A 25,000-nucleotide genomic window follows, 5' to 3' on the forward strand; every position below is an offset into this window, starting at 1 on the left:
TGTACGCACACACACGGTTATATATATGCATATGTACATATACATACATATATTATATATATGTATATATATTGAATATATATACACATCCATACATATACATTTATATATACATATATATGTATATATAAACACATACATACATATATATATATATATATATATATATATATAGCTGTGTATATATATATTGTATATATATATATACTTACACACACATATATATATGTATGTACATATATATGTATGTATATATATACACACACGCTTATATATGTGTGTATGTAGATAAATGTATACATATATATACATATATATATTATACATATGTATATATGTTTACATATATATTCATACATATTATATATATATATATATATATAAAAGGGAAGAAACAGTGCAACTCTGAAATATGTTCAAATATGGTTTACTTTTGTACATGTCCTAACTGTCAGGCTAGGTCCATGTATTGAACCTCACGATGGCTGCAGCACCGCATTCTCGAACATAAAGTTAACTCTATCAGGACTGGTCTACCCCTGAATAAACCATCTTCAGCAAACAGAGAGTACTCTCGCCTTCAAAAAACACCTTTCGTCCTAAACGATTTCACCTGATCAAAGCCGAATATCTCCATATTATTAACTTAAAACCAGAGCTCTATGGTACAACCACGGCAACCATCCTATTTCCATGTAAACAACCGTCCAATCGTTAAATGGTTAGTTACCTTAAACAAGCCTTTTTTACGATATTTATGTGTGTATATATACATATATATGTATGGGCATATGTATATGTATGTATATATACATATATACATACTTGTATATATTTATGTATATAGATATAGATGTCCGAGTTGACTTCTCCAGACAAGTTGGACGGGGTTTCGAACGGTCTTTTCCGATTAGGTTGCTGGTTCGTCTGAGTTGACGAGCAGTTCAAAAGCAGCATTAGTGACCTGTGGTGAATGTCTGTCAGACTCATGAAAGAAATGAGGTAGCTTGGTGTTGGCTGACTGGAATATTGCATTCAATCGTTCAAACTCTGTGGTTGTGGGGAAACAAAAACAAAATATGGAAAGTTAGTGTCCCCATTCAACATTTCCCACAGTGTTTGAGCTTTATAAAGGGTATCTTGTGAGCCTTGGTGTTTATCAATATGGAAATGAGCGTACACTCGGGTGTATCGTTCCGTGCATTCATCGTTTCAAAAAGTAATATGTAATCTTTCATGTAAGAACACCCATTTTAAACCAGTGAAGGAGTAATGATAAATCACGTGTCACAGTAATATTTCAAAACCCTCTTTAAATGCAAAGTACCAGGCTATGTCATGTGCATTTCATTATTGGCATCTCAGTTGAACTTTATAAACGCGCCTAAATGATCTGTAGCTGATACCGGGCAATGACAACTGGCAATAACACCAAACTATTCCTTACTGTGACTAATGGTTAAGGGTTAAAAACAATAAATGTGCAACATATCAAAGAATATATAGGACTATGTTAAAGTATTGTGGTGGAAAGTTAACCGTTACGATAAGTGGACGGAGGGGGATGAAAAAGAGAAGGAAAAGGAAAGGGGGAGACGAAAAGCCCATGCAAAATTAGCTAAGACGAAGGCTCAACTCCAAGGCAGGGCTGATCCCCTACACTGCGCCTTAATCTCCGTTTCCTGAGCCCCTCACAACAAGGGATGTGGGGCTTCCTGTGACTGTGGAACATTGGCACTCTAGTAAAATTAGTTGAGACAGTGCTTGTATTATTTTGTCCTCCAAAAACTGTTTTTAAGCTTACAAACCCTTGGTACACACCGTGCACTACGCTTACACAGTTCCATTTTTAGCTTTAAAATCTCAAGGGAATTCCCTTTCCCATTCATAATAGTGAACCCTTCCCCTAGATTCCACGCCGGCATTGTCTCACTCGTAAATTTCCGAGAATGGTCCTTCAAGACGCTAGAGCGTTGAGCTCTAGAAAGTCCCTAGAAATGCAGTAGGAGGGGGGAGGGGGGGGTGACGCTTCCACAATACTTGACAGGCCTCATGAAATGTTAATGCTGAATTCTCTGTGGCATTTTCTTGATCCCTGGGTCTGGATGGAATTACACGTCTTGCTCTTGTTCTTACAGTCTTTCCTGTATTGTTGATCTTGTCATGTATCCATCCATGAAACTATGGACGCGTTCGAAACGTTACGTTCAATTTCCATTCATACTTTGACTGGGTTTCTTTTTATATTTGCGTTTATTTTACTTTGTTTCTGTATGTGTAAAACAAAGATAAAGGGGGGAAGGAGCGGAAGGGAGACAAGGTAGAGTAGGGGGGTGGGGTTAGAAGGGAAGTGGTGGGTATTTTGTTATAATCATAATAATTCCCTGAACTATTACTATTTCTACTTTCATTATCATTATTCTTGGGTAGACAGGTAACAGGTTAAAGAGGAGAGATATGGCAACAGGGTATGGCAAAGTCGCCTAGAAATGTTGAAATATATAAATAATTAAGGCCCTAAGCTATCTGTGTACCATTTTGTGTGACTCTGTCTCTTTCTTTATATATACACACATACATGCATATATATATGTATGTATTCACATAGTATATTCATTTTATTTTTATTTTATATTAATTTTTATTTTCATATTCGTATTCATAATCATATTTGTATTTATATTATATATGTCTATATATGAAAGCATACATATGTATCAATCTGATATTGCACTTTTTATCATCGCAATTGCTGTCAAATGCAACCATCTCGCGCAACCATGATACCGAAAAAATAATAGAATGAAATGAATGCATAAATAAATAAGATATATAAATAAGAAATCAGTGGTTCTCAAACATTTTAGTATCATTACCCCTTGTAGTGTTGTGATGGATCAGCATTACCTCCATCACATTCTTCTTCAGTTATGTGATGTTAAAGGATATGAACATTTTGAAATGTTTGATTTCAGTGCATTTCATATGTGAGAAAAAAGGTTTTTTCAAGAAAAAAAAAAAAAAAAAGGAATTTAGACTTTATTTCTTTGATAAAAACTTGAATATATGGCTTATTGCTTAAGGCATTATTTCATTAGTGATTAATCGAAAACATTGCTACTGTTTTGTTTTTTTTATTATGATAAACACGGAATCCTTTATTATTCTTTAATGATTCTCTAACGATCTTATTAAGCTTAAACATTCCCCTTAACTGGAGTAACGGTCCCTTGCCTCACGGATGACCGTATCCTCCATTTGGGTCGTCGTAAACCCAAGGGTGATTCTTAGGTCCCGTAACGTACATTACGAATCTGTGACAACAAACTGCTCAATTTCTCAGATAAACAACCCGTAGGTAAATGACCCCCCCCCCCCTAAACACACGTACTTCGAAACGTACTTCTAAGCATAATTTGCGTTTAATGTAAATAATGATCAACGTGAGTTATTAAGGTACTCAAACTAAACTTTAGAGCATTATCTATCATTTGTATTGCTTTATATTGGAGAACGGGAAATGCAAATATAAATTATGTTATATGGTCACTTTTCCATAGTTTGATTTATGAATTTTATGGTTGTGTAAGCTATATGACCTTCGTATTTATATGATACATATATACACACATACACGCATATATGTATATATACACATATACTAATATATATACATATACATATATATATATATATGTATATATATATGAACCATGGTACATTACACAATGATAATATTTAGTTTTATAATAAATGATCTATTATCATACATAATTTTAAACGAATTGTCACCCGTAATTTATTAACAATAAACTGCTATACGAGTTTTCATGTTGACATCGAACGTTATTGGCCGAACTGACTCCCCGCACTGGAAACGCGCACGGTGATTGGTTATGGAAAAGACTACAACCTCCGAATCTTCCCTTAATAACAACACAGTTCCGAAATCTCGCAAAACAGAACTGAGACCTTTTCCTTGCCATAAGATGTTTTGTGAATCGCCCTTGTGTATTGCCGTAAGATTATCATAGGCCCAGGTTGTAAGGTTCCTCGGGGCAAACATTAAGGCAGTGGCAAGGCGTTACTGCAAAAAATTGTTGCTTTTTTTGAAAGTGCCTCGGCATCTATAAACAATCGTATCAATTACCCTAGTTCGAGAACCATTGCGCTGGGCCTTTTACATAATAAAGAAATGAATCAATAAATCAATCCATAAATAAAATCTCTGACACGAGATTCGCCAGATGATTATAAACATGTTATACATTTTAATTTAAACACAGTTGTTGCATTAGGAATGGTTATGTTTAAAGCCGCATGCGGTCAGCTGTTGGCTTTGCTCAAGAGGGGAGCGTGGAGGCCACGCCAGGTTAAATATGTACATTTTTTCTCTCTCCCTAAGAGAGAGAGTGATAGAGATAGAGCAGAGCAGAAAAAGGAAGAAAGCTGTCATTCAAGTGCAGATTCCACATTAAACTCAAGATTTTGAGATATTGAAGCTAAACAAAACATTTATAAAATGTATAACACGTGGTCTAACAGTGACAAGGCCTCCTCGATGCAAGATACAGTGTAGTTAGAAGACCGACACTCACTATTTTGCTTATTTTTTTCATCTGTTTGAGAATTTTACATTTGTGCACACACTCACACTTCCATATGTGTAATTGAATACTGGCAACAGCATACTGGAATCAAAGTCGGGTCGAGAAGGATGTGGCCATTGTTCTTCATCATCCTACGGATTAGAAGGCGTATTCCCTCTTTAGGTCGTAACGTAAGGCATTCCATATATATAGTACACTGTGTACATACATAAATATATGTATTTATAGGTATACATATCTGTGTATATATATATATATATATATATATTGATATTCAGTTGTCCAGATATATTTACTTATTTACATTCTCATAAGGTATTTAATACATTTAATACCACTACCATTTAATACATTTATTTTGTTGAACCCAAAAAATAGATTGACTTTTTCCTTGGAATATCCAAACGCTCTTTATGCTATGAAACACAAACTGGAATTATTGTTTTAAGTCAGGTAAGATAAATATCTAGTAGAATATACACTGTATCATTTATCTAGCGACTCTTGGTATCTCACGGAACTTCCTCATTAGCTAAACGGCCACTTTTCGACGCCTGTTGCGCGGTGCATTTTCATGAGTGTTTCCATGATAGCTTAATTTAATGATGAGTAATGTGCTACTGGGTCATGCATAATCATTTATATATAATTGCCATTAAACCTTTCACACTTGAAAGAACTAAATTCTTGGCACGTTTTTTGTTCTAGGAGTTGTTCAGAGTGTGACATATCATAAAGTGGAACTATTTGACATCAGGTTCGTATCCATCCCTAAATGTACCATGTAAATGCCATCAGGGATCCCATTACCTACAAACCTTGTTGGGTAAGCTCAGTATATTTACATTTTTCTATTTAAAACTCAATTTATCATTTTATTACTATTACCATTATTGTTATTGTTATCATTATCAACATCATCATCTTTATCATCATCATTATTATTATCATTGTTATCAATATAATTATTACTAGTATGCTGCTACTATTACTAATAAATAATTACTAGTAGTAGCAATAGTCGTGGTTGTGGGGGATTGCAGCCGTCACTGCTGAAATAGAAAAAACAAAAAACAAAAAAAATTTACCTTGTTTTAAGTACACACAACTACCATCTATATATAATCTCTTTTGTAACTAGCTTTGTACGTTTTCCTGTGAATATGATGAAATGCCCAACAGCCACAGGTGCTTCGGTCAGTTACTAATTTAAGTGCCTTTTTTTTATTTTTTTTATTATTATTATTTTTTTTTTACATGTTAATTCTAGCACATATGTATACTATGCGTGGTAGTAGTAATTATAATGTTGATGATGAAAATAATGGTAGTAATAATGATAATGATAAATGTGATTGTAATAATGATAATAATACTGATACTTATAATAGGAAAAGGATAATGATAATTATAATGATAATGATGATGATAATAGTAATGATAATAATAATAATGATAATAATAATAATAATGATAATAATAATAATGATAATGATTATGATAATAATAATGCTGCTGATAATAATAGTGACAATAATAATAATATTACCAATAATAACGATAACAAAAACAATAATATTGAGAATAATAATAAGGATAATACTTGTAATAATAACAATAATAATCATTGGAATTATAATTATAATCATAATTGTATTATTGATTATGATAATGACTGATCATAACTCGTGATATGTTTTTCTTCTCTCTGGCATTAACACTTGCACAACCTCGACTGGCATTCATGACCTCCATGTCAATGCTAGCTCTCCCATGGAAAAAATATCCATATTTAGTAAACAAGACTCATGTTTTTATTATCTTTATATACATATGTCTATATGTGTCTATATATATATATCTTGCACACAGACTTAGATATATGTATATATCTTAAATATGTGTGTGTGTCTGTATATGGTATATATATATATATGTTGGTGTGTGTGTATATGTATGATATGTATATATATATATATATATGCATATACACATACATATATGTGTGTATATATACACATACACATTTCCACACACACATACATTTATATATATATATATATATATACACACACACATCCACACATACATACTGTGTTTATATGTGTGCACTTAAATACTTAGTTATGCATATTCTGCTGTTTGTAATTTCTTTTACTTTTTAGCTTTCCACTGACTCGTTTTCTCCTTTCAAAAAGATACTTACTTCCATTCGAGCCTGTAGTGTGCTGGTAGATGCCTCTTCAAATATTTAGTATGTAAGCGTAGATTCTCTCTCAACCACCCTCTCTCTCTCTTTTTCTTTCTCTTTTCTCTCTGAACCACCCTCTCTCTCTTTCTCTGTTCTCTACTCCCAGCTCTCTCTCTCTCTTCTTTGATAAGGTCACGTACATTGTCCAATGTTCTCCATTTGGTGATAAGATGGTGTCTTTTCCTTAACAATTTCAGAGAGTGCACCACTGATATAAAAAAAAGTGTATATTATTTGTGGAATATTTTAGCCTGTATGTACTTTCTTGATCGAAACCATGTGCATTTTATTATCTTCTCTGGTTTAACTATAGGAAGGATAAAATCATATGCTTTCAACAGCTAAATCCATTTTCAGGTTTAAAACTGGTGCAACTATATAAATGTATGCATGTATATGCATATACACATATGTATATGCATATATATATATATGTAAAATATACATACATAAATGCATATCTGTGTGTGTTTGTGTTTTTAAGGTTCAAGAAAAACACTCTTCAATATGATTAATTTTGATAAAATACATATGTAATAATTCATCAGATAAATACCTTGCACGTCCCGAAGCCACTTTAGCTGTGCGTGTACAACTGCGTGAGCATATTTACGCTCGAAACCTGGAGAAAGGTGACCATCACATCGAAATCTCAAACCCAAATAATGAAACTATCGAACCAATAACAAATATTACTCTTTCACTTAAAATTAATTTTCCGTCCTCTTCCCAACTCATTTTGCTCTCATCTCCCCTCTTTCATTTTTTCTCCCCTTTCCCTTGTTTTTATTTCTACTTTCCCCTTTCTTCTCCCTCGTTTTCTTTTTTGTCTGTCATTATTTCCCTTCTGTTTTCTCTCTTCTCCTTCTTCCCCCTCTTTAGTTCCCTCTTCCCCTCTTCTCCTCCTTCAACCACCCTCCTTTTCTCCCTCCTCTTCTTCTCTTTCCCCCCTTTCTCTAAACCTCACTATAAATCAGCCTGAAGCCCCTGCTCCTCCTCTTGCCGGAGAAGAAGATCCTCATAAGGTTCGAGTCCGAAGTGACGTCCGGCGGGAGTGCGAAGCCGTTGAAGGAGAAGACGGAGCCAGGGGCGTAGTAAGGGTCGGTGGTTGGGTTCACAGCCACGAAGTTCCGAGCGTGGGTTCCCAGGCGCATTTCCGTGAAGGTCAGCTGAATTTGGGAGCCTTCCGATGCCTGGGAATAGAAATAATTTATTGGTGGTTGTGTGCCCTCAGTGGATTAGTGGACTAAAATATATATATATATATATATATATATATATATATATATTCTTCCTTCTTAAGTTAAAAAGCCTATTCAGAAACCTCATGGATTAGTTGGGAAACGGAGTGTCATGAAGCTTAGACAAAAAAAATTATTAAGATCTGCATGCTCCTACGTGCCGCCATATCCCTATGTCAAAACTAAAATCCATTCCTGTTTTGTATGAATATTTCTACATTCGCCAATGCTTGGAAGAAATATTGCATATCGGACTTGATTATCACTTCAATCCACATGTACACTTATAAACACGATCAAAAGGGGTTAATCTTTCCAAATAAATGGGTAATCAGTATCAATACATACCATGATTTTCCATTCACAGTACTTCCTCCTCGGGTGCCTGAGGGGGAATCTCGGCGACTTGATGACTCCCCCGGGGCTGGCGGAGAGGACCTGGGGAGGGACACCCGTGAGAGGTGGCTGGACTGCGCTACACGAACTTATTTTCATTTATCAAATTCATTGCATGTCTGTGGATTATGCTACGCACAAAAATGTAAGCGTGTGTGTGCATATATATATATATTTATTTATTTATTTATATGTACATGTATATATGTATAAATACACACACACACACACTTTGCGTGTGTACATATGTAAATCTATATTTATATACATACATATATGTGTGTGTGTGTGTGTGTGTGTGTGTGTGTGTGCATGTACATATGTATGTGTAAAATATACAGACATACACATTTTATGTCTGTATGTGCATACATGTATGTTTATATACATGTGTATATGTATACATATATATGTATATATATGTACCTATACATATATATACATATATATGTACATACATATATACATATATATATATATACACATACATACATATATATTTATGTATAAATATAAACACACACACACACACACACACACACACACACACACACACACACACACACACATATATATATATATATATATATATATATATATATGCCGCTCTGATGTCTCTCAGATTCCAGAAGGAATTCCATAGACTTCGATATCAGCAGAAAAAGTACCGGTACCCTTTGGCATCCGGCCTCCTTCCCTTGGTGCCCTATACGTGTGCTTTTATTGCTTAACGAGTAATCCAGAGTTGTTTTGGGCTTTCCTATGTTGATATTTTGATTCATGATGAGCTACATAACATTTTTTTTTTTCTGTTAACAATGGAGGAACAAAAAGTACAGGTCATACGATGAGCCTAATAAAATATGTTTACATCCGTGTCTCACTAACTTGAGCTGGGCAAGTCGAAGACGTCCTGATGGAAAACAATTTCATCAAACTTACTTGGTGGCAAGAGGAGGTCCTCGGCGTGAACCTTGCATGGAAACCCTTCCACTCTCCGACAGCATTGGACGTGAAAGTAGCGAGGAATTGTGCACTGGGGATGATGTTCCTATATCGACTTCTTTTCCCTGACAGGCTGTGAAGGAAATATACACAGAGGCATCAGAGGAAAGCCAAACCTCTAGGGAACTTTAAAGAGAAATCATGCTATATGGGAATTGTGTGTGTTTGTTTAAGTATGTGTGTTGTGTTTTGTGTTGTGTGTGTTGTGTACGTACACGCATTTACATGCATTTGTAGATGTTTTTGAATATGCGTATATGCGAGTGCGTATGTGAGTATTCGGATGTACAGTATAACAGAGGCGTGGTAGCTCCAAATTGGCTGGGGGACACTGATCGTTTTTGGCGCCCCCCCCCCCCTTCCAAGAGAACTATGCCTTAGGTTAATCTCTAGGGACGCAGCTATGCCGAGTTGTCATCTTGTTTACATTTTGTTTTGGAAGGCTTTTGCCGCCCCTTCATTCAAAGTGTTGGGGCGCCGACTCCTGGTCGCTGCCCCGCCCCCCCCCCTGGCCACCACGCCACTGCAGTATAATATAATTATAATAAATAAAATAGTTATTTTCATTTGTTACAATGCTCATTCTTACGTTTTTGTGACAGGCTATCTGTTTCCTTCTAAATTACCCCCTGTGTGCAAGAAATGGCCAGGGTTACCATCCACTGGCTGCGCAGGATTTGAATGCAGGTCAGCATCCAATTAGGTCTTTTTTCATCTTCCACATAGATCACCGCGTCCTGCCTCAACAATAAACACCAAGACCGTGAAATCCATTGCTCTAATTATAGCACTATCTTGACTCACGTTAGCGGCGGCGTGTAAGGGTTCTGGATCTCGAGGGTGTCGCCAGCACGCAGCCGAAGAATCTTGATGTACAACTTCACTGTGGCGAGCTCCTCCTGCCGGGGGAGAGGGTGTGGCGTTTGAACAGTGGATTCTGAATGGCAATGATGCTGATACGATTGATAATAGGGATGATGATAATAATGATAACAATGATGATAATGATAATTGCGATGGTGATGATAATGATAATGATAACAATGATGATAATGATAATAATCCTAACAATGATGATAATGATAACTGCGATGATGATAATGATAATGTTGATAATAAGGTTGATGATAATAATAGTAACTGGGATGATGCTGATAATGATAATGATAACAGACGATGACGATACTGATGATCAGAAGGATGATGATGACAGTGATGGAAATGATACTGATGATAGTAATAGTGACAATATGATGGCAATGATATCAACAATAATATTAGTTGAAATAATAATGATAGCAGCAGTAACACATATAACAACAACGATAATACAACATAATACAACAGATAATAGTGATAATGGCAATATAATAATTCCGATAAAAATGATAATGATAATAAAACCATCATGATTATTAAGAGCAGTGCCCGAATCATTATAATATCAATTATAAATACGATATTTGACAAATAGCCAAGACTAGCTAAAGTCTCAGCTATTAAACTTAGTAATCTTGGGAATTCATTCAAAATAGCAGAAGTAGTTTACTTTATTGTTTTGTTTTGTTTTATCTTATTATTATTATTATCCTTATTATCATCATTAACTGTTACTTACTGATACATTGCAAGGGTAAACAATATTATGATGATTAATTATAATAATATAATCATCATAATGATAATAAAAAAGATATTTATTAATATTTGTAGTAGCATTATCATTATCAACATTATCGCTTGTAGAGGTGGGTGTGGTAGTAGTAGTATCATTATCATTAACATTATCGTTAGTGTCCTTATAATTACAATTATCTTTATCATCATCAATATCTTCACCAATATACTTATTATCAGCTCCATCATTATTATCATTATTGATATTATTATCAATATTATTATTATCACATGTCATTATGACTTGAAAATTGACCTTAAACTTACTGTCATTATCGTCATTATCATATTATCAATACCATCATCATTATAATTACATTACATGTCAGTATCGCTAGAAAATTGGGCTAAAACTTACTGTAATTCCTGAAAGGTTACAGTACGCGTTTGGTGGATAATCGTCAGGGAAGTTTGGAGAAATGAAGTAAGTCCGGCCGTTTTCAGTGTATATGGTACACTCATCAACCGAGGCCGTTGTGGTTGTGGTTGTTGTAGTTGTTGATGTGCTTGTGGTTGTTGTAGTTGTTGATGTTGATGTGCTTGTTGTTGTTGTAGTTGTTGATGTTGATGTGCTTGTTGTTGATGTTGATGTGCTTGTTGTTGTTGTAGTTGTTGACGTTGATCTTGTTGTTGTGGTTGATGTGCTTGTGGTTGTTGATGTGCTTGTGGTTGTTGATGTGCTTGTGGTTGTTGATGTGCTTGTGGCTGTTGTAGAGCTACTTGTAGTTGAAGATGTAGTTGTAGGCGGTCTTGTAATGGAACTTGTAGTCGTGGTGGAAGTCATGCAGGAAGGAATTGGAACAAAGGTGATGTCAGCCGACCAACCGGTTTTGAAATTTGTCCCAACTTTGAAATAAAGAATCATTTCCCCTCCAACTGACTGGAACACTTGGCCAGGCGAAATATCCGTCCCACAGAACCTGGAAGGAGAGGGAAAGGGAAAGAGTGAGAGAGGGAGAGAGGTGGGGGGAGGGAAGGAGGGAGGGAGGAAGGTAGGGAGAGTCTCCTTGCTATCAATCATCAGCAAGATACCTGAAAAAAAAATATAAAAAATATTATCTTCCCACCTAACAAACCACCTCAACAAAAGACACCTGTCTACCCGGCAATATGGCTTTCGGAAGAACCGCTCTGCCGCCGACCTGGTGTTACAGATGACTGCAGACTGGTCAGCTATAATTTACTACGGACAGCGCATTTGTGATCATACCCTGAACCTAGAGGGAGCCTTTGATAGGGTACGGCACCTAGGTTTGTTAAACGAGTTAAAAGCATATGGAGTAGACGGCGAACTCCTGGTCCTTTGGAAAAAGTATCTACTAGCCAGACAAATGAGAGTAGTTCTCAATGGAAAACACTGCTTGCTACGACATCAAAGCAGATGTCCCTCAAGGAAGCATAATGGGCCCTCTGCTGTGGAATATATATCTTCCTCAGTGACTTGCTCCAGCTCATTCCTGAAGCCAAAGCATTTACGGATGATGGAACACTCTCCTTTAGGTATGAGCCTAGGGAACAGAAAGAAAAACTAAATGACACACTCGCACAAATATTGACTTGTGGGGAGAAATGACGTCTCCTTTGCCCCAAATAAGACCCAGCTTGTGGTTGTCGAGAGGATGAGCAGTGATATCCAAGTTAACTTCAGTGAGAAAAAAACCCAACAAAAAACACACAAGAGGAAATTGAAGTACTGGGCATCACATTCGACAAAAAAATACATCCAAAAGTCACATAGAAAGCTTGGCAAGTACTTAAAACTCTCACTCAATTCACCAACCTTTATTTCCATTTTAACAGTCATTTAAAACTTCATCAATAAGTTTCTCTAACACCATTTAAATGTTATAATAGGTCATGTGGGGATTATTACATCCCATAACATATTTTCTTTAGATGTAGTCATATATATATACACATATATGTATATTTTATTATTAGAAAAAAAAAAAAAAAAATCTCCATCTAAAAGGATACCCTAACAAGAATCAACGTATCTAATAAAATCGTCTTCGTGTGATTAATAAAAAGGGACACGATTACACTGCACAGTATGAAATGTAGAGCATTTTAATACTAAGAACGATTATTTCTTATCTTATTACAATTTTCTAAGTTAAAGTTGAATTCTGACTGGTTGGTGAACCTTACAAAAAATAAATAAATAAAATCGAAGCATGGTCATTCTAGATCAGTAAAGTAAGTAAGGGTAAGTTAAACTCTGGCTCTTATACTGTGATAGCATTCTATATTTAGCGATTGTTTGTATTTTTTAGCGGGAAAATAAGATGTCTAGTGGTTTTTAAAGTCTAGTCTAGCGGTTTTGTGGAAGTGCCAATGCCAACACTGCTTTTATACTTCAAACTCAACAACCTTAACACTTGCTAACGCATACATACCACTGCCCTTCCGATGCATTAGTAGTCCTGATTTCTAGGGCATCGTACCAACAGCCGAGTGTGCTAACGCCGTCTATCGTTCGTAAAGTCGCTTGGTACACGTCGAATACCGTGAAGGTCAGCTTTACTTCATTACACTCAGGGGCGATTATCCATTTGACGAAATCCGAATCTGTTGCGTGAAAACACAGTTTGTGAATGAAAAGCATATTCGTACATGTATATATTTCTACACAGTGAAAGACAGAGAGGGAGAGAGTTGGAAACACGCACTACAATCAGATACCCTGCGATCTATCCTTGTCTATGTACCTGAGGTTTCTAAGTTTTGTTGACTGAATCATTAAGTACGCTGTGAAAACTTTAGTCAAAGGTGCAATTCTCGAAAAGCCAAGTGACGTGACACTTGTTTATTACGGCATATGAGTTTCAACCATTGTCCATTACAGCGCTTCTCCATCAAGAAACAGAGTTGCATTCTCTCGTATTTAACTTGTCAGTTAATTTTATGGATATCAGAGACTAACACGGGTTCTCACCCTGGCTGACATGTATGTACAAAAATACAATTGCAGTATTCCAAAAGGGCCATAGAGTATGTCTATGTTGAACCTACTATTCGGAGTCTGATGTTACATTCATTAACGTTTGCGAGTCATTTTGTGTTGTTGGGGATTATGGGCAATTAAGTTTTCAAAACACCTGAACTTGATCTTCATAGTATAATTGTTGTTTTTCTCTCTTGTATTAATAAAACAGGGTCAAGCATCGCATTAGTATTAGTACAGGTATTTAGTTATTAGTATGTCATTTCTTTGACTTTCACTAGTCATGATCAGTGTACATAACAGATATCAAGATATTCCATAAATTCGCTTGGTTCACTGCCTTCATTTTATCAGTAGTAAATATATATATATATATATATAATTCAACACACGGAGTTCATAATGAAATATTGTTGGAATATAGTTTTATCAGTTTTTGACCCTAAACCCAATGCCGCCGGGGAAAATGAATAAAAAAAAAAAAATGGGAAAAATGCTGTGCTCATTATATATATATATATATATATATATATATATAAATGGTGGAATGTCTCTGCACATAGATGGCTCTGCTACTCCTTAGCCACAAAGGAGTCAATTAGTAGACCTTGTGATCTTACCTGATTTCACCTTTTCTTGAATTGGCGGGAAAATGTATATTTTACTAGTAGTGTGAATATCGATGGTGTTATTTTTTTTTTTTTTTTATAAACATTAAAATTACTGTAATGTTATAAACAATAGCAACAGCAAAATAAGATAACGTAAAAAAAAAATCGTAAATCAAAGAAAAGGGTAAACGGGCGAGACAGGCAGTACTCATAATTGGCTCATTGGTGACTTAATGCAAGTGTAATCATCTATGCATTAAAACAAATAAACAAGTAAACTCACAGTGGACATGGCATACACGTACACGTCATGCCCGTCGGCACTGGGTTAAGTTGAGGGGAAACTGTCAGAACGTCCAAAGGGTTACAAATAAGTAAAGCTTAAGAAGGACCTGTTCTGAGTCATGCTCTCTTCGAATGGAAAGTAATTAAAAAAAAAAAAAAAAAAAAAAAAAAAAAAAAAAAAAAACAGCACTATCGTTACAGAGTAATGAACCGAGATTGTATAGCTATACTTACCATGAGGGTAAGGATTAGGGTAGTTCACGGTTTTAACGGTTTTCTCAACGGTGACGATCTCGGTGTTGAAATATAGAATAGAATCTGAAGAAAATTTAAATTTTGTTAAAATGGTATCATGATTTAACATGTCTGACTTTTACAGTGTCTCTTGAATATTTGTTAGGAGCACATCCCAAAAGTTCTATTCATAAAGTAAAGTATTCAGTGAGTTGTATTGATGATAATCTAAGCTCAGGAAAGTTCTATATATCAATAATGAACGTAATAAATCGGATAAGATATTCCATTTGTGAGACAAGACATTAACAGATGACAATCTGTGTGAGACCAAAATTAAGGAAGTTATCAAATACAAATCGAAAGGAGAAACCAACCATTATAGAGCGTATCAACTGTCTCGCACTGGCTCCCTGAAGTTCCATCAGGACACACACACGTGCAATTACTTCCCAAATAACCATTATTCTGACAGGGATCACTAGCTAGTCCGCACGTGATGAGGAGTTTGTCAGTACAGCCGTACATGGTGTTTACTAAGAGCTTGTCCATGTGGGAGAGGCCTTCGCGCTGGCCAATTGCAGCTTGGAACCTCGGGTCTCTGGTCACGATAGTATTGCGGCCGTTCAGAGAAAAGCCCTGTGGAAAAGAATCATGAATAAAGAATTTGCAACAAGAAATATGAAGAAGGACACGCATGTTGGAACTTCGAGTGATGGACCCAGTCTTGTAGAAGTCTTAAACTTGTTCTTACAGATCGTGGCCTCTCTACACACATACATATGTATCCCATACCCGACGAGTATGACGGGTACGTACGTGCTATGCCCACTGTGAGTTACCTGTGTGATTGTTTTTACACATAGATGGCTACACTTGTACTTAGTCACTAATGAGCCAATTACGAGTACTGCCTGTCTCGCCCGTTTACCATTTTCTTTGATTTACGAAAATATTTTATGTTATCTTATTTTGCTGTTACTAATATTTATAACTTTATAGTAATTATTATGTTTATAATAAAATAACACCATCTATATTCATAACACAAGTAAAAAATCAATTTTACCCGCAAATTCAAATCACTTAAGGTCACAAGGTTTACTAATTGACTCCTTTGTGGCTAAGCACTAGGAGAGCCATCTATGTGAAGAGGCATTTCACAAAAAAAAATATAGAAAGCATTTTCCCCATTTTTTATTCATTTTCCCCGGCGGCATTGGGTTATATATATATATATATATATAACATATATGTATATAACAATTAGAACTTTAAAAGCCATATGACTTACCTGCCCACCGTAATGCATAATAGAGGTATAGTCATACGGCACACCATAATTGTTGGTCGTCCAGAGGTTAAAGTTATGAAGCGCCGCTGCCCTGATGTTTTGTGTGAGAATTATGATGTATGCATCTCGGTCTGACCTTGATTGCTCATGCCAGCAGCCCAAGGCGTGCCCGACCTCATGCACCAGACTGCCAAACTGCCAACGAAGGTCATGGAAAGTCAAGGACAGAATTGAAATAATATATATATATTTTTTATTATTATTATTTTTTTTTTTTACTTCAAACGGTCAGATATTAGTTGTCCGTTTAAGTAGCAAAATTAGTGGAGATCGGGTGTGTACGGAATTTCCGCTTTGCTTAGTTGTGCTCTTGCCATATCTACTTAAAAAAAAAAAAAAAACGAACTCTTAGCAAAATTAAAACTCTTAACAAAACTGTTTCATAATAAAAACAAACAAACTCTTAAACACGAAAACATAAGACTCAAATTAATTAAAAACAAAAATCAAAAAAATAATGATACTAAAAAAATAAAAAATTAAACTCTCTAAAACTATAACTTAACTAAAGCTCACAAATCTCTAACTCTTAACGAAACTAAAACTAATAAAAAACTAAAACTTACAAAAACTAACCCGTAAAAAAATAAATTCATTATAACTAAAACATTAAAAACTAAAATTCATAAAAAGAACTAACTTATAAAAACTAAAATTTTTGATCTGCCGTAACACATAGAGACGATCCTTCGCAGCACTGCTGGCGGCAACGTCCTTTTTTAATTATTATTTTTCATTATCAACATTCTATTTTCCTCTCCCTCCTTCTCTCTCTTTCTCCTTACCTTCCCCTCTCTCTTCCCCCCTCTCCCTCTCCTTTCCCTCCTCTCCCTCCCTTCCCCCCACAAACTCACCGACTGCTCACACCACACGGGCACGTTGATGATCTGTCCTGCGCTGCCGCTGACCATTCCCACGTAAGAGTTACAGGCGGATGAGTGACGGATGAACTTAATGCGTTCTCCAGTGCTGGTGTTCGGGACCTCGGTGAAGGTGAGGCAGGTGTTGTCGATCCAGTGCTGGATGGCGCTCCGGACGGCTGCCTTGTCAACCAAGTCTGGAGAGTCATTTAGAGATAAGTTCGAATGTACGTGTATCATCATCAATTGGGAGCTAACGCCGGTGGGGGGCGCATAGCCGCATCCACCCTTAGCTCCCACCTACGAGGGTCTCTCATGGCAAGCAGCCCGGCCCATCTGTCTTCACGACAGGTTTGATCGATCTGCCCGAGCCAAGACTTCCTCGGATGTCCCACAAGCATCCTCCACCCAGGGTTGTCTCGTGGGAAACGAGCCAGGTGGCCAAATAGCCTGAGTTGGCGATCGCGGATTGTGCAAGTAATAGGTCCTGCACCAGTCTCACGGTGCAACAATTGCTTGGACACATGGTTCCACCAACTGTATCCAAAGCACAACATAGCGTCCTGGTTTCACTACCATATAGTAAACCTGGCAGTATCAGGGTCTTGAATTCATGTAGCTTTGTCCTTCTGCACATGAACTAGCATCTCCAAATACTCTTGTCGAGAGATTTCATTATCCCTGCTGCCAGGCCAATCTGTCTACTGACTTTCTGTTCTGACAGCCCAGAGTCATGAACTGCACTACCGAGGTATATAAAGCTCTCTGTGACCTCGATATTCTCACTGCAAGCATGTACTGACTGAACAGGATCTCCTAGCAGGCCCCCAAATCCTGGATCTTAGTCTTGGTCCAGGAGACCTCTAACCCCAGGGGTTTCACTTCACTGCTAAATGCATCAAGAGCCGCCACTAGGGCGTTCAGAGATTCTGACAGAATATCAACATCATCAGCAAAGTCAAGGTCTGTAACATTGATATTGCCCAGAGTTGCTCCACAGTGACTTTGGACAGAAGCTCTACCCAGTATCTAGTCAATGCAAATGTTGAAAAGTGTTGGTGCAACAACACAGCCTTGTCTCACTCCTGAACTAACAGGGAAGAAGCTCGACAGGCCCCCACCACACTTTACAGCACTTTCAGTGCCAGTATACAGGCTTACTATTAATCTAACAATCCTTGTTGGGCTGCAGTGAGCAGCCCACATCCGAACTCACATCGGCGCTCTATAATGAGTTGAAGCGCCAGGACAGTCTATTGTGGACTTACCAGGTGTCTCAGCAGTGGGTCTGGATCTCCTTGGCCACCAAGTCCAACGATATGGGTCAGAGCGCTGATACCAGGAGCCAGAAATCCTCAATTCCTGGGACTCTGCAAAGTCCCGGAAAAGGAAGCTATTCTCACTGCCAGAACCAGCTCCTGAGCCATGAGGACCGACAGACATCGTGCCGCTGCCAGGTCTTCTCACCTCCGAGAGAGCAGCCACCTCAACTCTCAGCTGCTTCAGCTCCTTCTACAGCAGTGGTAACCCATCGTCCTTTCACACAGAATGGATGTACCAAGCCCCCACCCTGACAGCTTGCCTGAGGTCTAACCTTGGGCAGTCATTCCGGTTAGACGCCACCTCTGCCACCCCCACTGACGCTGCCCCATATAGAGAGGATTGGCTGGCTGCTGGCCCCCTAATCCACCTGTGGGGGTCCCGTGGGCTTTGCCCTACAAGCCTCACGCCAGGTTGGCGGCCGCCGGAACGCAGACGGAAAGACGGGTAATGCCCGCTCCCTGACCGAGGGTCGCCAACCCAATGGGATCCACAACCTGCCTTATTTGCTGGGGAAGAGGGATGTTAGCCCTCCCTCCAGCACCAACATCTATAAGATTTACTGCCAGTTAGGTTATCTTGGGGAGGCAGACTGGCAAGGCCTGCCTCCCCACAGACACCCATTAACCCCAGGGGCACCGGAGCAGGAGTTAGTACGAAGCCAGGGCATGTCCACATGCCGGTGGGCCATGACTGTACCTTTAGGGCCTCCTGCTGCTCTAAGGGCCTCCCCATTTCAGTCTAAGGCCACCCTAGTTTCCATGGGTGGCCACGAGAAGGCACTGCAGAAGTCTTGATGATTGAGAGGCTATGAGCTGGCAGGGTAGTCTTATGCATAGCTACTCTCTCTTCGCATCAGGCTAGCCAACGATGGCAGCTGATAGCGAAAAGGCATGAAAGCACTTAACACTAACTAGGCATCCACACCATTGCTTCACATCTCCCTGAGCATGAACCACCCACCCATGCGTGTATATGTATGTGTGTGTGTGTGTGTGTGTGTGTGTGTGTGTGTGTGTGTGTGTGTGTGTGTGTGTGTGTGTGTGTGTGTGTGTGTGTGTGTGAGTGCGCGCGCGCGCCTGTTAGCGTTTATACATATATGAAAAAGGCTAAAAGCTCTTTCTTAACATGGGTGCACTGTCAATTAACACGAACCGTCCTCAAAGGTATAGGGAATGTGAGGGAAGCCGTTGACATCAGGCCAGTGTTTGGTGACGTCGGTGATCGCTTTCCTGTCGAGGATGGCGGCTAGCTGCTCCGGGGTCAGCATCGTGTCCCCCAGTTTCTCGAGCTGGAAAAATAGCATTTTATTTGTCTTGACGCCTTTCCCCCTTTTTAAGTTCCCGTTTGGCATTACAGTGACACTGAGTCCTGTGTTAGGGACAGAGCTACGTACCAATTCTTCCGACGATCTGCTCAAGTTAGCTGCGGCGAGCTGTTCCTCCGTGAGTAAGATGTCGTCTCCCTCGTCGCCCTTTCAGGATAAACAGAGCAAAAGAGTTTAACATTGCAAGTTAATTCACGGACTTTATTTCTCTTCCCTCTCCGGCTGCCTGTATCTCTGATATATATATATATATATATATATATATATATATATATATATATATATATGTATATATATAAATAGATAGATAGATAGATAGATAAATAGATATTTATTCATTCATTCATTGGTTTATTCATCTATCTTTCCTTCTCTCGATTCTCCAATCATATTGACGTTGAGTAATAGAAATATGCTAGAAAGTGCTAATAAAGAAACGGGCAACTCAAACAGAACAGAAAAAGGGAGATACGAAGGAAAGAGAGAGAGAGAGAGAGAGAGAGAGAGAGAGAGAGAGAGAGAGAGAGAGAGAGAGAGAGAGAGAGAGAGAGAGAGAGAGAGAGAGAGAGAGAGAGATAGAGAGAGAGAGAGAGACTTTAAGGTCACAATAAATAACGGAACCAAATTTCTTAAACGATAATTAGGAAAATTATAGTAATAACGTGCTGATACAATACTCTTGGAATTAGATACTTTAAAAAAGAATATTTATATAAACTTACATGATTATTCCCGGGTAATGTAAGGTGTTCAGTCCCGTTATTCTCTACGTTCCGATCCTGTTGAAATAAATATTAATTTAAAATGTTTGTTTTGGTTTAGATACGATTTATTTTATTTCGTGGGGTAAGAATTAAAATATATATATACATACATACATACATACATACATATATATATATATATATATATATATATATATATAGGGTAGAATTGCAATGGATACAAGAATGAAATGAAAATTGTGATAATTTCGTTTTTTTTCGTTCTTCACATACACACATATATATATGATCTACCTCTAAATATCTACTCCTAAAAATCATTAGAAGTCTGCATAAAGAAAAGAAAATGTCAAGCATTTACGGCATCTATAATGCATAAACCTTTTGCATATTAACAAATCATTAACTGGAAAGTTATCATTCATTTGGGAAGTAACGAAAATTAAGGTGCTATTATTCCACTCACCTTAGCATCTCCATAATAGATAATTAGAATTTAGCTCACCTTATCTGCTGACCTCTCGCTGTACAAAATGTCAGGACCCTCGGTAATCTAGCGAAAGAGATTTTGGTATTATTGGTAATGACGCCTGACACCTTAAATACAAAATCTGAGCTGTCAAAGTAGTTGAACACATCATCCTATGAAAGTTTTCTTTTATATCATTATCTTCACAAATTGATAATAACGGTAATAAAGGTGTAAAATCCAGGAAACGCAGCAATCTCGCGACTCCAGTGCCGTGTTAAAATGACAAAAGTCTTTGAAAGCGACGGAAAATCGGACGGATTCGTAGCACATGAAGTAAGCGAGGGAAATCAAATGAGCCAATTAGATTTGCACTGGAACGTGGCGTGATCATAGGCAGTGACGTCCAGCACGATAGGGCCAATCATACAAGAAATAGATCATCACGTGACAATAGAAGCTGGGCCTAGGAGAAGGCAGTTGAAATTCAAATCAGTTCCATCATGGCCAGGCAGTGTGTCGAGTGTAATGATAGCTATGTCGATTTCATTGCAAAATATCGTCGAAATAACGACGCGAGTTTATTACACCCACGAAATCACGGTGTACTGCCTGTGGAAGTACTGTGTCCTAACTGTAAGACACCGTGTCACTACAGGAAAGACAGACACCAGCCCATCACCAGTTCTTCGTCGAGGCCGCGAAACGAACCCTCGGCTGTCCGGTAAGGAACGCGATTCCCGCCAACAACGACCCGGAAGAACCCGAGATAATGCTTAAGGTAAGGTGTGGGTAAAACTGTTACTTGGTCCGGGCTCTCTCCTGCCGGAATATATGAGGTGAAGATTCTGTGGACCAGGCGGGAAGTTGGGGGGGGGGGGGCAGCCACCTCTGTCAAATGCTGACGTATACGCGTCAGCATTTGTTGCTTGCCTGGGGCCGGATTTACTAACGCACATACGAGATCGTATGAGGTTTGTTTACACCGTAAATCAAGCTACTTCCTCCTTTCTCGCAACGAGCGCACTTACAAAACACTTCCGAGGTCGTAAAGAAACTTCCATACGAGCATATACGATCTTGTATGAGGTTTGTTTACTCGTAAATCAAGCTACTTCCTCGTTTCTCGCAACGAGCGCATTTACAAAACACTTCCGAGGTTGTAAATAAACCTCCATACGAGAAACTTCTGCGGGCGCCCGAAACTATTCGGAACGCTCGTTGGGCGACCCTCCTCTGCTCATATCAGCTTGATAAATACTTTTCTTTGGGTAAATCAATTAATTTGTAAGAGCAACACATTGAGGAGGCATAGTATCAGAAAAAAAAAACAATATGGCTAATGTAAATAAGGATAGCCTTTGCCGATCCGCGGAGGCCGCGGAAACTTTTAATGAGGGCCTGATATAAATCACTCAACAAGTTTAATGTATCATGAATTAAAGGAGTTCTGACACTTCATCAGGAGCGAATATTTACCGAGATTTAAAGAAAAACATTTGTTGACCTTCACTTGACATAAAACAGCAAGCACCATCAAAACAGAAGAACAAATGAAAGCAAAATAATATAAAAGTATAAACCCGATTCCTCGGTGTTTTTTAAGGGTAATCTTAACAAAAATTGGTAATCCTTATTTCTATATTTACTTGGTTTCTAACTTTAGACAAAAGTTTCTGTCAAGCAAGAACGAGTAAAATAGTAAAACTCATTGATCATGAATCAAAATTACATGAATTTAATTAAGTAAAATATACTTTAACTTTGCAATAATGATTTCCAACTTCCCTTGGGCTCAAACTTCATTCTCGGTGACACAGATTGAGTCCATATTCGTTCCTAACGAGTTTTTATGTTTTCTTTTCTTTTATTTATTTGTTGGTTTATTTTTAAATTGGGAATGGCTGCGGATGACGGTTAGCCATTTTACTAAATTGGTTATTTTTTTCGACTGGTACAGAGTATTTTGGAATATAATATCCTAGATGGCTTTCGATAGTGGGTTGTTATGGATACCTAAATGGCAATAACCGAGTTAGGAGGAGTACCTAGCTATACTCATTTCCTGTCGTGTAGGTTGTAATCGTCGGAAAAAAGGACTCCGGATTCTTAGGTGATTTTTCAAGAATGATTATTATTTTTATAGACCTTTGGGTAATACTATTACCCTTAATACACCGGATTTTACATGTGTATTTCTAAGAATTTATAGACCTTTGACTGATATGATATACTTAATACACCAGAATTTTCAAATGCATCTCTTTATATGAACCAGAATTTTCAGGTGTACTTTTTACATACATTTTTCTAGTACATTAAAGCATTGTGTCTAAAAACTTTATCAACGAGATAACTGAGTACCAATATGAATAAGTAATTATGTTGCTATATCGTAGATATCGAGAATTTCTATCTAATATTGCGTATATATATATATATATATTTTTTTTTATTATTATTTGCCATATTACCGCATGGGCATGGTTCAATGTAACTTTCGATTGTATCTAGACTATCAACTGTCCAAATGCAATACTAGACAGACATGCAGAGAGAGAGAGAGAGAGAGAGAGAGAGAGAGAGAGAGAGAGAGAGAGAGAGAGAGAGAGAGAGAGAGAGAGAGAGAGAGAGAAAGAGAGAGAGAGAAAGAGAGAAAGAGAGAGAGAGAGAGAGAGAGAGAGAGAGAGAAAGAGAGAGAGAGAGAGAGAGAGAGAGAGAGAGAGAGAGAGAGAGAGAGAGAGAGAGAGAGAGAGATAAGAGAGAGAAAGAGAGAGAGAGAAAGAGAGAGAGAGAGAGTAAGAGAGAGAGAGAGAGAGAATAAGAAAGAGAAAGAGAGAGAGAGAAAGAGAGAGAGAGAGAGTAAGAGAGAGAGAGAGGACATAGATGCATAGAAAGCGCGAGAGAGATTAAATAAATAACAGGCACCGGAACATCGAAGCAACGATTTCTTCTTTCTTTTATAAAATAATGATTTTGAAATAAAATACATTATTAAATCTATATTATTAAATCTATATTATCAAATATTATATAATTAAATCTATATTATAAAATATTATATTATTCAATCAATATTATAAAATATTATATTATTAAATCTATATTATCAAATATTATATTAATAAATCTATATTATCGAAAATTATATTATTATATCTATATTATTAAATATTTTATTATTAAATCTATATTATTAGATTATTATATTTTGGATCTAGGATGATCGGACAAATTCACACTCATTTTTGTAATGTGCCATTCCAGTAAAAGAGACTTTAGTTAGTTTTAATTACCTATTGTACACGGTGTATGTTTTTTTTTTTTTTGTTGTACCTTTGTGATTGTATGAAGAACACGCAAGTAAAGCTACTTTCTCTCCTTACACAACCTCGTGACTTCCCTGTCTCTCTCCCTCCTCCTCTCCTTCCTTCTCCTGTTAACTTTAACTACAACGAATGCCCGTCATCTATGGGAGGCGTATACAAACATATGTCAGACTGTGAGCGTAGTCGGACTTTAGCTTGTGAGTGTGCACAAATACTAGCTATCAGTTACTTCTAATGGCATTATAATGTCTTCCGCCATTCCAGGTGTTTTTTCATGTCGTGAATTTCCATTTTTCAGGCGGTTATTTCTGTGTTTATCTTTGTGACTCGTATATAGATGTTTTTGTCTTCATGAAACA

At 37.3% G+C, this 25,000-nt stretch overlaps 1 protein-coding gene across 1 annotated transcript in view; it reads right to left on the reverse strand.

Moving 5' to 3' along the window:
- Positions 1–7,362: 7,362 nt before the first annotated feature.
- Positions 7,363–25,000, reverse strand: part of LOC125028102 (blastula protease 10-like) — a 19,892-nt gene continuing 2,254 nt past the window's right edge. Inside the window, exons 3-16 of the mRNA XM_047617434.1 lie at positions 21,349–21,396; positions 20,841–20,897; positions 20,188–20,265; positions 19,947–20,082; positions 17,466–17,668; positions 16,552–16,746; positions 15,635–15,896; positions 15,258–15,341; positions 13,580–13,751; positions 11,539–12,100; positions 10,308–10,402; positions 9,441–9,576; positions 8,451–8,540; positions 7,363–8,054 (exon numbers count right to left, since the gene is read on the reverse strand). Of these exons, the coding sequence (XP_047473390.1) occupies positions 7,818–8,054; positions 8,451–8,540; positions 9,441–9,576; positions 10,308–10,402; positions 11,539–12,100; positions 13,580–13,751; positions 15,258–15,341; positions 15,635–15,896; positions 16,552–16,746; positions 17,466–17,668; positions 19,947–20,082; positions 20,188–20,265; positions 20,841–20,897; positions 21,349–21,396 (2,355 nt within the window). The 3' untranslated portion in view covers positions 7,363–7,817. The remainder of the gene's footprint in view (positions 8,055–8,450; positions 8,541–9,440; positions 9,577–10,307; positions 10,403–11,538; positions 12,101–13,579; positions 13,752–15,257; positions 15,342–15,634; positions 15,897–16,551; positions 16,747–17,465; positions 17,669–19,946; positions 20,083–20,187; positions 20,266–20,840; positions 20,898–21,348; positions 21,397–25,000) is intronic.

Source organism: Penaeus chinensis, chromosome 8 (assembly GCF_019202785.1).
Source record: "Penaeus chinensis breed Huanghai No. 1 chromosome 8, ASM1920278v2, whole genome shotgun sequence".
Classification (NCBI taxonomy): Eukaryota; Metazoa; Arthropoda; class Malacostraca; order Decapoda; family Penaeidae; genus Penaeus; species Penaeus chinensis.